Source organism: Littorina saxatilis, linkage group LG16 (assembly GCF_037325665.1).
Source record: "Littorina saxatilis isolate snail1 linkage group LG16, US_GU_Lsax_2.0, whole genome shotgun sequence".
Lineage (NCBI taxonomy): Eukaryota > Metazoa > Mollusca > Gastropoda > Littorinimorpha > Littorinidae > Littorina > Littorina saxatilis.
In genome coordinates this window covers 18,634,760-18,650,904 of record NC_090260.1, presented here as the reverse complement: position 1 = coordinate 18,650,904, position 16,145 = coordinate 18,634,760, and the positions used below count along the sequence as shown (strand labels likewise).

Here is a 16,145-nt window from a genome sequence, read left to right as displayed (position 1 = left end):
CTTCTTACACCCCTTACCTGTTCGCAAACCTTAACCCATATGAATGTATGTTAAATGTATGTTTATTGTATATACGTGGCAATGTATATTTGTAAACTTGTCTTTATATAAAATAAAATATATATAAAAAAAATTGGTTTATTTATTAACTGTATTGCCAGACCCACCCGAAGACGTTTTACGAGAAGTGAATGCAGCCTTTTATTCCTTCCTGTGGAATGGTAAACCTGCAAAGATTCGGCATGATGTCGTTTGCAGCCCCCATTGCAATGGCGGTCTGAATATGATTGACATTTACACTTTTGTGGCATCAGTAAAGATAAATTGGATTCGCAGATTAAAGATGTTTGAATTTGATGTTAAAAAGCTTATTTTTGATATGATACCTGAAATGAAAGACATATTTAAAGTGGGTGCCGAGTATGTAAATGTGTTAATGAAACGATGTGGTAACAGTTTTTGGAAGGACGTTTTGAAACATTATAAGAAATGCTGTTCCTTAAGCGAGGTAATTAATGTGAATGATTTTGTTTCTGAGTGTATACATTACAATTTGAACATTATACGAGACCACGGTACAATAGTAAATAAGGAATGGATTGAAAATGATGTAGTGTTTGTCCATCAGTTGCTACATCTAAATGGAAATTTCTTTACCTTTGCAGAATTTAGGTTACATTTTCATTTTGTTCAAACTAATTTTTTATTCTATGAGGGAGTGATTAAGTCCTTACGAAAATATCAGAGAAAAGTAAAAATTGATTCGTTGAATGGTTTTCAGATTAGGGATTATAAACCCTGGCAGATTATTTGTAGAGGCAAACAGGCAATTAAAGAAGTCTTTTTGAAATCAAAATTTGATGATAACCCTGCAGGCATGAACAGATGGAATATGTATTTTTACAACCTGAACTGGAAACAGATTTTTGATAAGTGTTTTAAAACAACTAAGGACACACAGTTAAGATGGTTCCAGACCAGATTGCTTCACCGCATTCTTGGTGTTGCTAGCCGGTTATTTGTTCAAAAGATTCTTGACAGTCCCCTGTGTGCCTTTTGTAAAATTGAAAATGAAACAATTTCCTATATATTTTGGTACTGCCCGCTTAGTCGGACATTTTGGACTGATTTGGAAGATTTGTTAAACAGAAGTGGTATTTACCGCGCAAATGTTCATTTTACAGAAGAATTTATTTTGTTTGGGTGTATGAACAATGTTAAGGTAGATGTGGTTTTGGATTTTATCATTTTGTTTGCAAAGTTTTATATTTATAAGAGTAAGTTACAAGAGACAAGGCCACTGTTAGAAATATTTTTAAGAAATTTGAAATACAGATTTGAAATAGAAAAATATTCCAGTTTCAATTCTGGTAACATTACCAAATTTGTAGAATTATGGTCCCCATATGAAGAGTTGGTTAGGTAGTACGCTAGGTTGTGCAGAGATGTGATGATTTGCGTATATATATATATGTGTTTTTGCTTTGATTTTTGTTTGTTTGTTTGTTTTTTTGGTTTTTTTTATTTGACGGTATTATCAACTGACTGTATTATTATTAAGCAGGTAATACGTCCATAATTGTCAAGTATTGTAATCTACATGTTATGTTAATTAAGCTCCGGCCTTACTTGTATGCGAACGGATGTTATATGTCCGTCTGTCTGTTATGTCCTAATGTTGCATATAAATTATATATGTCTTGTATACTTGCCATTTACATGTTTATTACAAAAGTTGATGGATGAATGATGATACATTGTAGACGGATGCATGTTAATGATTAAAAGCCCCACAATGATGTGCTTGGCAAGACAAACAAAACAAAAACAAAAAAATGTCATGTTTTTTTTTCTTTTGAAAATGAGATCACAGTAAAAAGAAATAGGTACTACGTTTGCATGCTTCGCGGAGACTAACGGGACCCGCCTCCCTCTTCGGCTATTAAGTTGTAGATTTTCGGTCTCGGTGATGACTGATTTTAAGTGTTGATCTTTTATTTTATTTTATTTATTTATCTTATGCAATTTATATCGCGCGCATATCTCAACCACGGATTCAAGGCGCAGGGATTTATTTATGCCGTGTGAGATCGAATTTTTTACACAATATATCACGCATTCACATCGGCCAGCAAACCTCAAGCCTATTAGGGCGAGCATTCACCTTTCACGGCCTATTATTCCAAGTTTCAGGTCCCCATATTGACTAATTTTCTGATATCGCTTCACACGACTTGTTTTTTCATTTAACGACCAAATGAAGATTTCGTTATTAGATTTGTTATGAAAAACGTAAATTTGCGCCAAAAATAAAACAACTCTGACAATGAAATAAGAAACACGATATCAAAACAACACAATCAAAAGTATGTTAACTATTAGAATCACATTGTTTGATTATTAGACATGCTTCTTATATATATATAGTCATTTAGCTTGAAGAATAAAGTTTGGGAAAAAACCTACCCTAGGAAACAGAACCTGAATGGCGTGCAACCACTCAGGTTTTATTGCATACACATTAATCATCAGTTCTCTATTTTAATCATAGTAATAACAATAATGATAACAATAATACTAATAATACTTATAACTATAATTACAGCGCGCACTACTGAAATCTGAGCCCTTCGCATTTAATGTTTTAACTATATGACTAAACAAAACCCATTATATTATAATATCTAGCAAAATAATAGAACAATAAACTTTACACTCGAGCATGTGCAGTAGTCCTGAGACATTATGTGCAACATCAACGTCTGTTCTTTTCGTGCAGCTAGTCTTGTGTACACACACACACACACACACGCACACGCACACACACACACACACACACATACCTAAAGTGTGGATGGTTACCTAAGAGGCGGCACTGGGTGGAGTGCCTTTCTAGTGCACTTGCACTACAACAGCACTGGGTGCAGTACTCGCTCCGGCATCGAAGAATTTTGCACTAAAAAATGCACAAAATTTGACCTATTTCGTCGCCTATAGAGGACGGAAAGAATGTCATTTTGAACATTGTTATGACATTCTTTCCGTCAAAAAAGTCAATTTAACGGTGTTAAATGAAGCGACCATCCACACAATTAGGTTGCCATCCAGAGTTTAGGTTGCCATCCACGTGTGGATGGTTGCCTTATGGTGATTTAGGCAACCAAACCTGTGGAAACGGGGGTACACACACACACACACACACACACACACACACACAAATAAACGCTTGAAACGACTGGAATTATCTTTCTGATGCTCTTTTAATTGCTACAACACAGATCTGTCAAGATTTCTGCATAGGTAAAGTGCTGTCGTCCACGGTGATCAACATTAAAAAAAAAAAAAAAACGCACGCACATGTGTTATTAACAATGTCTAATCTCAAAAAAAAAAAAAAATTAAAAAAAACCCCATTTAACTCAGTATAAGACTACTTTCTGTGAAGGACATGATTTTTGGGGCTGATATGATTTAGTAATTACAACACAGGTGTCGGATAGGGACATTAAAAGTCTGCAGATGCTGGAATGTTTTTAAACCGACTGATGTTAAAGGCACACCATCTCATATCTGGTCAGGCTTTTACACGAATGAAGACCATGCCCCCACTACGTAATAATAATAATAATAATAATAATAATGGACATTTATTAATCGCCGTTTCTCACAAGAGCTCACGGCGATTTACATATTAATTTCTGCCGTGCGAGATGGAATCTTTTTACACAATATATCACGCATTCACATCGGCCAGCAAACCTCAAGCCTATTAGAGCGAGCATTCACCTTTCACGGCCTTTATTCCAAGTCACACGGGTATTTGGTGGACATTTTTAGCTATGCCTTTTCAATTTTGCCAGGAAAGACCCTTTTGTCAATCGTGGGATCTTTAACGTGCACACCCCAATGTAGTGTACACGAAGGGACCTCGGTTTTTCGTCTCATCCGAAAGACTAGCACTTGAACCCACCACCTAGGTTAGGAAAGGGGGGAGAAAATTGCGGCCTGACCCAGGCCTGAACACGCAACCTCTCGATTCCGAGCGCAAGTGCGTTACCACTCGGCCACCCAGTCCCCACATACCACAACCAACGCCCTGACTTCTTGCTGTGGTGACTAAAAATAGTAACAGAATGATGAAGAAGAAGAAAAAGAGACTAGAAATAGCAACAAAATCCTCAAGAAGAAAAAAACTCTAAAAATAGTAACAGAATGATAAAGAAGAAAATGAGACTAAAAATAGTAACAGAATGATGAAGAAGAAGAAAAAGAGACTAAAAATAGTAACAGAATGATGAAAAAAAAGAAAGCAAGACTAAAAATAGTAACAGAATGATGAGGAAGAAAAAGAGACTAAAACTAGTAACAGAATGATGAAGAAGAAGAAAAAGAGACTAAAAATAGTAACAGAATGATGAAGAAAAAGAAAAAGAGACTAAAAATAGTAACAGAATGATGAAGAGGAAGAAAAAGAGACTAAAAATAGTAACAGAATGATGAAGAAAAAGAAAAAGAGACTAAAAATAGTAACAGAATGATGAAGAAGAAGAAAAAGAGACTAAGAATAGTAACAGAATGATGAAGAGAAAGAGAACAAGAAAAAAGAAGAAAAAGAGAACAAAAACAGCAAAAGAACGACGAAGAAGAAGAAAAAGAGAACAAAAACAGCAAAAGAACGACGAAGAAGAAGGGGGGGGGGGGGGGAATAAAAGAAGATAATAGGGGTGGGTTGTAATTTCATTCTCGTCAATGACAAGAGCTTAACTTGCTGTCACGGGTCGCTGCAGGCGTCGCTGTCCTCCATATTTTCTGGCTGATTATTTCATTCATCACCCGTTCGTCGAGGTCTCTCCTCGCTGTCATGAGTTTAAGGAGCGGGATTTGTTGAGAGGTGGTGAAATTGAAGAATAACAAGAGGCGAAGCCTTCAAGGCTCACGTAAGAAATCGACAAACTCAATCACTTCGTCAAACATACACACACACACACACACACACACACAGTAAGCGGCATAGGTGACACTGTGCAAGAAAGCGAGACACTAGATCTAGATCTGAATGGCCGATTTCGAAGAAAAAACTAGTCTCGGCCCGCTCAAAATAACAATGACCGAGACTTTCAGTAATTCCTTCGCGTGACGTCTAACCCTCTTACGTCATAATGTGACGTCTTCAAATGTTGTGACGTCTTCAAATGTTAAAGTTTCTACCACAGACATACATACATACATACATACATACGCACGCACGCACGCACAGACAGACAAAAGTTAGCATCGCATAGGCTACACTTACGTGAGCCAAAAATTGATGTTGTGCATTCATCCGTAGCGTGACTCACAACTATTGTCAGTCAACATGGGGTTTGTATTACAACGTGTGTGTGTGTGTGTGTGTGTGTGTGTGTGTGTGCCAGTGCGTGCGTGCGTGCGTGCGTGCGTGTGTGTGCGTGTGTGTGTGTGTGTGTGTGTGTGTGTGTGTGTGTGTGTCTGTGAGTGAGGTGTTTATTGGAATTGTAACGCGCTTGGAGCTGTGAATTTTATTTAATGATTACATCAAAAAATGTCCAAAACAATGTAGGCTAACCTTTTGGTATATATGCTCAAGTTGCGAGGAGGGGGGAGGGAGGGGGGTGGTGGGGTGGGGGTGTTCTAATATATATCCCATGTAAAATTCTCTCCAGATATTTGACGGTGAGCCAAACCGTTCCCACGGGAAGGAGTGTGCTGCTGTCATGGGGAAAAGGTGACGTTCGTAACGTTGGGTAAGGCAAAAAAAAAAAATTGTCTGTTTCTGGTCACCCGACCGACCCTAAATTTCGGCGCCGACCCTAAACTTTTTTGTCCAAACTCAAATTTTGTTTTGTTTTTTTGTTGTTGTTGTGGTAAAGGACAGGGTGAGAAAATGAACAACAAAAACGTGTGAAAACGAAAGTCCGCTGACGATTTGTAAATGTGTTGAGTGTCTTGTCTCTATGTATAGTGAATCCAGTCTCTTTGCGCGATTTTTAAAGTTAGTTTTATTGGTCTACATTTGGGGTAAAAAAAATAAAAAAAATAAAATAAAATAAAAATTCCTACCTACCTACCCTATTTGTTTTAGCCATGTTACCAGAAACAGACAATTTTTTTTTGGCCTAAAGCACAAGAAGAACAACAAATCATGCAAAAGCCTTGAAAAGATTGAGTCTCAGTCAAATCAGAAGCCTTGAAAAGATTGAGTCTCAGTCAAATCAGAAGCCTTGAAAAGATTGAGTCTCAGTCAAATCAGAAGCCTTGAAAAGATTGAGTCTCAGTCAAATCAGAAGCCTTGAAAAGATTGAGTCTCAGTCAAATCAGAAGCCTTGAAAAGATTGAGTCTCAGTCAAATCAGAAGCCTTGAAAAGATTGAGTCTCAGTCAAATCAGAAGCCTTGAAAAGATTGAGTCTCAGTCAAATCAGAAGCCTTGAAAAGATTGAGTCTCAGTCAAATCAGAAGCCTTGAAAAGATTGAGTCTCAGTCAAATCAGAAGCCTTGAAAAGATTGAGTCTCAGTCAAATCAGAAGCCTTGAAAAGATTGAGTCTCAGTCAAATCAGAAGCCTTGAAAAGATTGAGTCTCAGTCAAATCAGAAGCCTTGAAAAGATTGAGTCTCAGTCAAATCAGAAGCCTTGAAAAGATTGAGTCTCAGTCAAATCAGAAGCCTTGAAAAGATTGAGTCTCAGTCAAATCAGAAGCCTTGAAAAGATTGAGTCTCAGTCAAATCAGAAGCCTTGAAAAGATTGAGTCTCAGTCAAATCAGAAGCCTTGAAAAGATTGAGTCTCAGTCAAATCAGAAGCCTTGAAAAGATTGAGTCTCAGTCAAATCAAAAGCCTTGAAAAGATTGAGTCTCAGTCAAATCAGAAGACCACCATAGAAGTCGCCAAAACAATAATGTTAATTTACAGAGAAGTCGTGTTGCACGATGCCTGTCGTTTTATTCAAGGATTACATTTTTCATTGAAACTGTAATATGGAGAATCATTCCAAGTTCTGTCGCGTCTGAATAATTCCAGGGTGGAAGATCACTGCAACAGAAAAGATGGATATTAGTACCAAATGTATGCAAAAACCTTCCATTTGTGTATGATCCGGAGACTCATAGATATGTATCTCTATAAATATTTGAAGTTTTTGCTTTACATTATCTGCAAACCTTGAATATGATAGCATATTTCTACCAGCTGTGCTTCCGATGATCAAACTTGTAAATAAACAACGGCGTAATTTGACCTACACTGTCTTCATGGTATGGGGTGTTTGCGACCCATAATTACGAACTTATCAGCACGTGTACGGGAACGTGTACGGCTAACGTAATCAAATCTAGTTTTTTATGTCACGCGCTTGCCAAGATGTACACGTCTTGCTATGAGGAAATCAACGTAAAGGAAAATGGATGACTGCATTTGGAACATTGGAGAAATGTGAGCATCATCTAGACCAATTCTCCAAGACGTGTACGGGTACGCGAACAGGTCTTGGCTACACGTTCGCTCATCTAGAACACTGTAAAATACTCAGTTCAACATACTGACCGTGTCCAACCGAAGCGTGGAATCGGAAGGCTGATAATGGCTCGCTCAGACAACAGACTGCGTCCAGTTCCCAAGGTCCCCAATCGGAGCGGTTGCCGTAGCAACACTGATGCTGTCTCCATCTGGGGTAGATGGTACGTCGGTGCTGCTCAGACTGTTGGGCGTGACGCCAACAGTTGATCCTGCAGTGCCCGTGTTGCCAGGAGTATTGGTGTTGCCAGGAGGATCAGTAGCGTTGCCATCGTTGACAGGAGAAGTGGAAGCGTTCCCAAAGGTGTCAGGAGAAACAGTAGCGTTCCCAAAGGTGTCAGGAGAAACAGTAGCGTTCCCAAAGGTGTCAAGAGAAGCAGTAGCGTTCCCAAAAGTGTCAGAAGAACTAACAGCGTTCCCAAAAGTATCAGGAGAAACAGTAGCGTTCCCAAGGGTGTCAGGGAAAACAGTAGCGTTCCCAGAGTTGCCAGCAGAAGACACAACACCGCCGATGTAGGCGGGCATGCTAATAGTGCTGAGACGTTGCATGCTGGTGCTACCGTCCCTGGGCATCGAGGCGGTGGTTGGGGTAGTTGTAGTTGTGTCTTGTCCGATGGTTGTTACATCGCCGAGGATGCCAGCCCCGTTGGTAGGAGTGGTTGGGGTAGTTGTAGTTGTGCCTTGTCCGATGGTTGTCACATCGCCGAGGATGCCAGCCCCGTTGGTAGGAGTGGTTGGGGTAGTTGTAGTTGTGTCTTGTCCGATGGTTGTCACATCGCCGAGGATGCCAGCCCCGTTGGTAGGAGTGGTTGGGGTAGTTATAGTTGTGTCTTGTTCGATGGTTGTTACATCGCCGAGGATGCCAGCCCCGTTAATAGGAGTGGTTGGGGTAGTTATAGTTGTGTCTTGTTCGATGGTTGTTACATCGCCGAGGATGCCAGCCCCGTCGATAGGAGTGGTTGGGGTAGTTGTAGTTGTGTCTTGTCCGATGGTTGTCACATCGCCGAGGATGCCAGCCCCGTTGGTAGGAGTGGTAGGGGTAGTTGTAGTTGTGTCTTGTCCGTTTGTTGTTACATCGCCGAGGATGCCAGCCCCGTTGGTAGGAGTGTTGGTAGCACTGTCGGTCGTAGTTGAAAGGGGAGAGCCAAATGTGTTGTCAAGACCAGTCGCCGAGGTGTCAGTGTCGCTGGCAGGGGTGGTTGTCGTGGTAGCAGGGGTGTTGCCGGCAGTAGTACCAGCAGTGTTGTCCTCAGTATCGCCAATTGTCGTTACGGCAGCGTTGCTTTCAGCTGCAGTGTCATAATGATAATAATAATAGTCACTGATTTGTTTGTTCGAGTAGGATGGGCAGCTGACAGACTTCCTCCCTCACCTCGACGTATACCGTAGCACACACACACACACACACACACACACACACACACACACACACATATACACACACACACACACACACATATAGACACACACATACACACACACGCACACACACACACTCACACACACACACACACACACACACACACACGCACGTACGCATGCACATACACACACAAACACACACACGCACGCATGCACACACACACACACACACACACACACACAGACATATACACACACGCAAACACACTCACAAGTCGTGAAAGATAGTTTGTTTATGTCGACTGTATTACACACACACACACACACACACACACACATACACACACACACACACACATACACACACACACCCACACAGACACAGACACACACACACACACACATACACACACACGCACGTACGCATGCACACATACACACAAACACACACACACACACACACACAAACACACACACAAACATACACACACACAAACACACATACACACACTAACACACACACACACACACACACAGTGACACACACACACAAACACACACACACACACAAGTCGTGAAAGATAGACATGCCGTCGTAAGGACCCTTACGGTCCTGTGCAGGTGTACTGTATGGACTGAATTATCGACATTTATTTATTTATTTATTTTCTTTCAAACCTTGTTCGTTCCGTGTTGCGTCTGCTTTTTGTTGTCTTTTGTGTTCTTGTTTTTTCTGATGAAGCTTCCAGAAGCGAAAATTCGTTATCGTCTTGTGTCGTCTTTGTATCGGTGAGTACAGTAATCTTTTGTTTTTTAACTTTATTTATATGGGATATTTATATAGCGCTTGACGTTCTCTAAGCACTTTACCTATTAATTTCTGCCGTGTGAGATGAACTTTTTTACACAATATATCACGCATTCACATCGGCCAGTAAATCTCCAGCCATTACGGCGAATATTTACTTTTCACGGCCTATTATTCCAAGTCACACGGGTATTTGGTGGACATTTTTTTTTTTTATCTATGCCTGTACATTTTTGACAGGAAAGACCCTTTTGTCAATCGTGGGATCTTTAACGTGCACACCCCAATGTAGTGTACACATTCAAAGTCGTAATACACTTACCGTCGGTGGAAGTTGTGCCAGCCATACCGAAGCTGTCAGGTAGAACAGTCACGCCAAAGACTGCAGAAAGCCAGGCTGTGACCCCCCATGGCTTAGCTTTGACAAGCGAGTTGAGGGGTTCGTCCGGAGAGCCTGGCATTGACTTGTCCATGTTGTGGAAATGGTGAAAGAAATACGGAAAGTCCGCATGTTTGTAGGTTTCTTTTTCACATTGCTGCCCGCTGTATCTCGGTCTGCACCGACACTGGTCGGGGGCGACACATCTTCCTCCGTTCAGACAAGGTTGCCAGCAGACCGCTGAAATGTGCAGTGAGTTTTTATAAGAGTTGACTTTTTGTTTCCGTCAGTGCATGTTGGCAGTGGGGTGGGGGTGGGGTTTGGAATTAAGAGTGTGGGATGACGTGTGTGTGTGTGTGTGTGTGTGTGTGTGTGTGTGTGTGTGTGTGTGTGTGTGTGTGTGTGTGTCTGTCTGTGTGTGTGTGTGTGTCTGTCTGTCCGTCTGTCTGTTGGTCTGTCTGTCTGTCTGTCTGTCTCTCTATCTGTACGTCTGTCTGTCTATCTGGTCTCTCTGTCCGTATGTGTGTTTATGTGTGTGAATGTGTGTGTGTGTGTGTGTGTGTGTGTGTGTGTGTGTGTGTGTGTGTGTGTGTGTGAGTGTGTGTGTGTGTGCGTGTGTGTATGTGGGTATGTGTGTTTGGGTGTGTGTGTGTCTGTGTGTGTGTGTGTCTGTCCGTCTGTCTGTCTATCTGTCTGTCTGTCTCTCTATCTGTATGTCTGTCTGTCTATCTGGTCTCTCTGTCCGTATGTGTGTCTATGTGTGTGTGTGTGTGTGTGTGTGTGTGTATGTGTGTGTGTGTGTGCCTGTCGGAGAGTGCGTGCGTGCGTGCTTGCTTGCGCTAGCGTGCGTGCATTTGTGCGTGCGTGTGAGTATCTTTGTGTTCACGCACTCGCCGACATGAAGAGAGCAGCACGACAACAGTAAATACTCACGGAAGATACAGTTCCGATCGCCGTAGTGAGTCCAGCCCTTGCAGCAGTACGCCGTGTAACGATAGTCACTCTTGTACACTGTTTTCCAGTCATAACACCTGGAACAATCAACAATCAAATACTGAGCAGGCTTATTTCCTCTAGAATAATATCAAAAAGCTAATCTTTTGAATGTTGATATGCGTTCAAGTCGAAGCTAGACACTCTGAATCGTGTGAAAGGTTGTATTTAAACATGGAAAATAAGATCAATGCGTCGTTGCGCTCCCAACTTTTGTTGCGGTTCGGTCAAACATACGCGATGCACGGCCCGCGCATTGAACACTAATTGAAAATGGATAATAAGACCAGTGCGTCGTTGTGCGCCCAACTTTTGTCGCGGTTTGGTACAGTGCAACCCCCCAATTGCATAATTTTGGTTTTTGGCTCACGTAAGTGTAGCCTATGCGATCGTAACTTTGTCTGTCTGTGCGTGCGTGCGTGCGTGCGTCCGTGCGTCCGTGTGTGCGTGCGTGCGTGCGTGCGTATGTGCGTGCGTGTGTATGTCTGTGGTAGAAACTCTAACATTTGAAGACGTCACATTACATTGACAACATTTGAAGACGTCACATTACATTGACGTCACATTATGACGTAAGAGGGTTAGACGTCACTCGAAGGAAGTACTGAAAGTCTCGGTCATTATTATTTTGAGCGGGCCGAGACTAGTTGGCAGTCGTGTCCCTGTAAGTAGGCTACATGCAGACAGACAGATCTAGATCTAGTGTCTCGATTTCTTGCACAGTTTCACCTATGCTCTTTCTGTGTGTGTGTGTGTGTGTGTGTGTGTGTGTGTGTGTGTGTGTGTGTGTGTGTGTGTGTGTGTGTGTGTGTGTGTGTGTATGTGTGACGGAGTGATTGAGTTTGTGTTACTGTTTGTCGATTTCTTACGTGAGCCTTGATGGCTTCGCCTCTTGTTTTAAGTTGCGTTTACAAACGTGTCGCAATATTTTGTTTGAACCTCTTTTCTAAACTTATAATAATAATAAGAAAGGGAAACTGAAGCATAGGTGCTTATATACTTGTGTGCATGCATGCCTTTATATTCTATTAAATAGCTTTGATGGTTACATTTCCTCATACAATTCCGGGTGTGTCAATTATACAGACTTGAAGGATAAACAATCAGAAAAAAAGTTGATAATTACCGTCCCTTGAACCTGTATCTGCATTCATATGTCTTCCGATAGTGGAGCTTGGGTCGAAAGCACAAGTTGCTGGAATACAATACAAAACAAAACATTGATTAAACAGCAATTTAACCCTCTGCGTTAATAGATTTTCTCTTTCTTATAACTTATAGAATGATTCAATTCGCTTGACTGTGGTTTACCAGCAAGCGGCCAAAAATTCCATCAAGCTAAGTTCTTGTTACTTATTGCGTGTCTGTGCGACGGGCGCAGTGGCGTGGTGGTAAGACGTCGGCCTCCTAATCCGGAGGTCGTGAGTTTGAATCCCGGTCGCTACCGCCTGGTTGGTTAAGAGTGGAGATTTTTCCGATCTCTCAGGCCAACTTATGTGCAGACCTGCTAGTGACGTAACCCCCTTAACCCCCTTCGCGCGCACGGAAAAGATCCTGTAATCCATGTCAGAGTTCGGTGGGTTATGACAACACGAAAATACCCAGCATGCCTACTCAACGACAACGAAAGCGGAGTGAGCTGACTATGCTCTCAGAATATAGTGTGGGGAACCCAAATGGGCAAACGAGCTCACACGTAACCAGACAATTCTGGAACGCTGAAGAAGAAGAAGAAGAAGAAGAAGAAGAAGAAGAAGAAGAAGAAGAAGAAGAAGAAGAAGAAGAAGAAGAAGAAGAAGAAGAAGAAGAAGAAGAAGAAGTGTGTCTGTGCACTTAAAGGACCGTCGGGTCGATACATTTGTGATTGTAACGGATCGTTTTGTCAATAACAAACGTTCCAACAACTTACTTTTTTTTTAAATTTTTTTTAATTAAAGAATGCATGTAGGATCCAGATTAGTTTCAAGCCAATTGCAGTTTTAAGGATCCCCCATCTCTCTCACCACCACTCTGATTCGCCACCACCCTCAGTCCCTACTACCCTGACCTAAGGACCAAGGAAAATATGCAAAATCATTTAAAAATGTGCGAATAGGATCCAGTTCTGTTGGAAATCAATTTCAACAGATATGCTAATCTAAGTACCAGTGTTATGTTATATACAGTCCATGTTGTATTAGACTCCGGCTGTGTGCATCATCATTGAAAAGTCATACTCTTTACGGACATTCTTTCTTTCTTTATTTGGTGTTTAACGTCGTTTTCAACCACGAAGGTTATATCGCGACGGGGAAAGGGGGAAGATGGGATAGAGCCACTTGTCAATTGTTTCTTGTTCACAAAAGCACTAATCAAAAATTTGCTCCAGGGGCTTGCAACGTAGTACAATGTATTACCTTACTGGGAGAATGCAAGTTTCCAGTACAAAGGACTTAACATTTCTTACATACTGCTTGACTAAAATCTTTACAAAAATTGACTATATTCTATACAAGAAACACTTAACAAGGGTAAAAAGAGAAACAGAATCCGTTAGTCGCCTCTTACGACATGCTGGGGAGCATCGGGTAAATTCTTCCCCCTAACCCGCGGGGGGTCTTTACGGACATGATTTCGTATTCCTTTATTAGTCTTGTAAATATTTGTATGTCTTACTACGGCAAACACCATCGGTGGGCTACTTGTGAATGTTTCATTTAATATATTATGACACGTTCTTTGAATAAAATACCCCAAAAAAGCCTGTTGGTAGATTGCCAAAGTTAAACAAGTCGCGTAAGGCGAAATTACTACATTTAGTCAAACTGTGGAACTCACAGAATGAAACTGAACGCACTGCATTTTTTCACAATGACCGTATTCCGCCGCTTGTGCATAAAGGAGTGAAACTGACGAGCCTGTTCAGCGCGGTAGTGGTTTCGCTGTGCTGCATAGCACGCTTTTCTGTACCTCTCTTCGTTTTAAATTTCTGAGCGTGCTTTTAATCCAAACATATCATATCTATATGTTTTTGGAATCAGGAACCGACAAGGAATAAGATGAAATTGTTTTGAAATCGATTTCGGAAATTTAATTTTGATCATAATTTTTATATTTTTAATTTTCACAGCTTGTTTTTAATCCAAATATAACATATTTATATGTTGTTGGAATGAAGAAATGATGTAAAATAAGATGAACGTAAATTTGGATCGTTTTATATATAAAACAAATTATTACAATTTTCAGATTTTTAATGACCAAAGTCTTTAATTAATTTTTAAGTCACCAAGCTGAAATGCAATACCGAAATCCGGCTTTTGTCGAAGATTGCTTGGCCAAAATTTCAATCAATTTGATTGAAAAATGAGGGTGTGACAGTGCCGCCTCAACTTTTACAAAAAGCCGGATATGACGTCATCAAAAGTATTTATCGAAAAAAAGAAAAAAACAATCCGGGGATGTTATTCCCATGAACTCTCATGTCAAATTTCATAAAGATCGGTCCAGTAGTTTGGTCTGAATCGCTCTACACACACACACGCACAGACAGACAACAACACACACACACACACACACACACACACACACACACACACACACACACACACACACACACACACACACACACACACACACACACACACACACACACACACACATATACACCACGACCCTCGTCTCGATTCCCCCTCTATGTTAAAACATTTAGTCAAAACTTGACTAAATGTAAAAAATCAAGAATAACAAAAATAAAGTTTAGTATTTGAGTCATTGATGAAACCAAGTATTCACACGATATTTGGTTCTTGTGAATGCTACATTTTACATGTAATTGTTTCACAAGAATGTTGGTTCTTGTATACTTTTCGTTTTGTCAATTACAATGAAAGGTTCTATGAGAAAGAAAAACAGTTTTTCGATCGTTGATTTTTGGACGTCGGCAGTCAATCTGCTTCAGAACGATACTTACCCTGTCCATTTCTCTGCAATGGCCAAGCTGACCACGACTGCCAGTAGAGAACACAGTAGTTGGAGCGAAGCCATACCTACTGCAGTTGTCCCGGTTTTCTAAGCGCAACTGATGGCTAAAGCAACTGTGCATAATCTGATCAACACCGATAGTTTGTTAGTGTCAGTCGTTCATATCCGGAAACAGAGTATGCAATAAGCCTGTTATCGTAATGACATCTTTGGCAAACAAACACACAGACCCAGAGAGACATGCATACAGACGCGCGCACGCGCACGTACGCTTGCACGCCCGCACACACGCTCGCACGTACGCACGCACGCACGCACGCGTGGCACGCACGCACGCACGCACGCACGCAAGAACACACGTACACGCACACACACACACGCAAACACATACACACACACATACACATACACACACACACATACACACACACATACACACACATTTACACACACACACGCACGCACACGTACACACGTACGTACACACACACACACACACACGCACGCACACACACACACATACACACACACACACACACGCACACACACACACTTTCTAACAAGCGCTCACACTCGGCTTGTTTTGTCTCTGTGTCTCATTGGTTAATATATGTCTGACTGCAGCTTGTTTACTTGTTTTACATTCAAATGACAGATTGCGAGAACAGGCCCAGTCTTAAATAAACACTTTTACATTTATTGGACCGATTTCCGTACACCAAGTAAAGCATGCATTTCCGTGTCAATACATTCAAACTTTCTATGCCATTAAAACATTGTTAAGGCCATCCACTTGGCTATTTGGCACACTTCTAGGATCAACATTGGTTTCTACCTAGCTCACGGTGCCCTCAACATCGACCTGACAAAAAGTTATGGCACCAATTAAAGACCAACTATCATGATACTACACCTTGGCATCTTTTGCATACGAGGAGAAAGCCACATCAATATCTATGCAGGTTGATCTGTTTCACCCACACACACACACAGCGTAAGTGTTAAGCCTTTGTGAGGTTAGTGATATCATATTTTAATTACAAGCTGCTACACACACAGCGGAATAAGTGTTTCTTGATGTAGTCGACAGGCAAAACAGTGGCAGTAACAATCATT

General features: G+C 41.1%; 1 protein-coding gene across 1 annotated transcript; it reads right to left on the bottom strand.

The window, feature by feature from the left end:
* Nucleotides 1–6,913: 6,913 nt before the first annotated feature.
* LOC138951492 (mucin-22-like) lies at nucleotides 6,914–15,159 on the bottom strand. Its single transcript, XM_070323096.1, has 6 exons — nucleotides 15,019–15,159; nucleotides 12,193–12,261; nucleotides 11,007–11,104; nucleotides 10,017–10,313; nucleotides 7,555–8,813; nucleotides 6,914–7,044 (listed from the first exon to the last, which is right to left on the bottom strand). The coding sequence occupies exons 1-5, from the start codon at nucleotides 15,090–15,092 to the stop codon at nucleotides 7,600–7,602; spliced, it is 1,752 nt and encodes a 583-aa protein (XP_070179197.1). The 5' UTR covers nucleotides 15,093–15,159; the 3' UTR covers nucleotides 6,914–7,044; nucleotides 7,555–7,599.
* Between the last annotated feature and the right edge of the window lie 986 nt (nucleotides 15,160–16,145).

Excerpts from the sequence above, each read along its gene's own strand:
- LOC138951492 (XM_070323096.1), bottom strand. The coding sequence starts at position 15,092 with ATGGCTTCGCTCCAACTACTGTGTTCTCTACTGGCAGTCGTGGTCAGC. Across the intron at positions 12,262-15,018 it reads ATTGCAGAGAAATGGACAGG|CAACTTGTGCTTTCGACCCA; the intron begins GTAAGTATCGTT and ends ATTGTATTCCAG. Across the intron at positions 11,105-12,192 it reads AGATACAGGTTCAAGGGACG|GTGTTATGACTGGAAAACAG; the intron begins GTAATTATCAAC and ends TGATTGTTCCAG.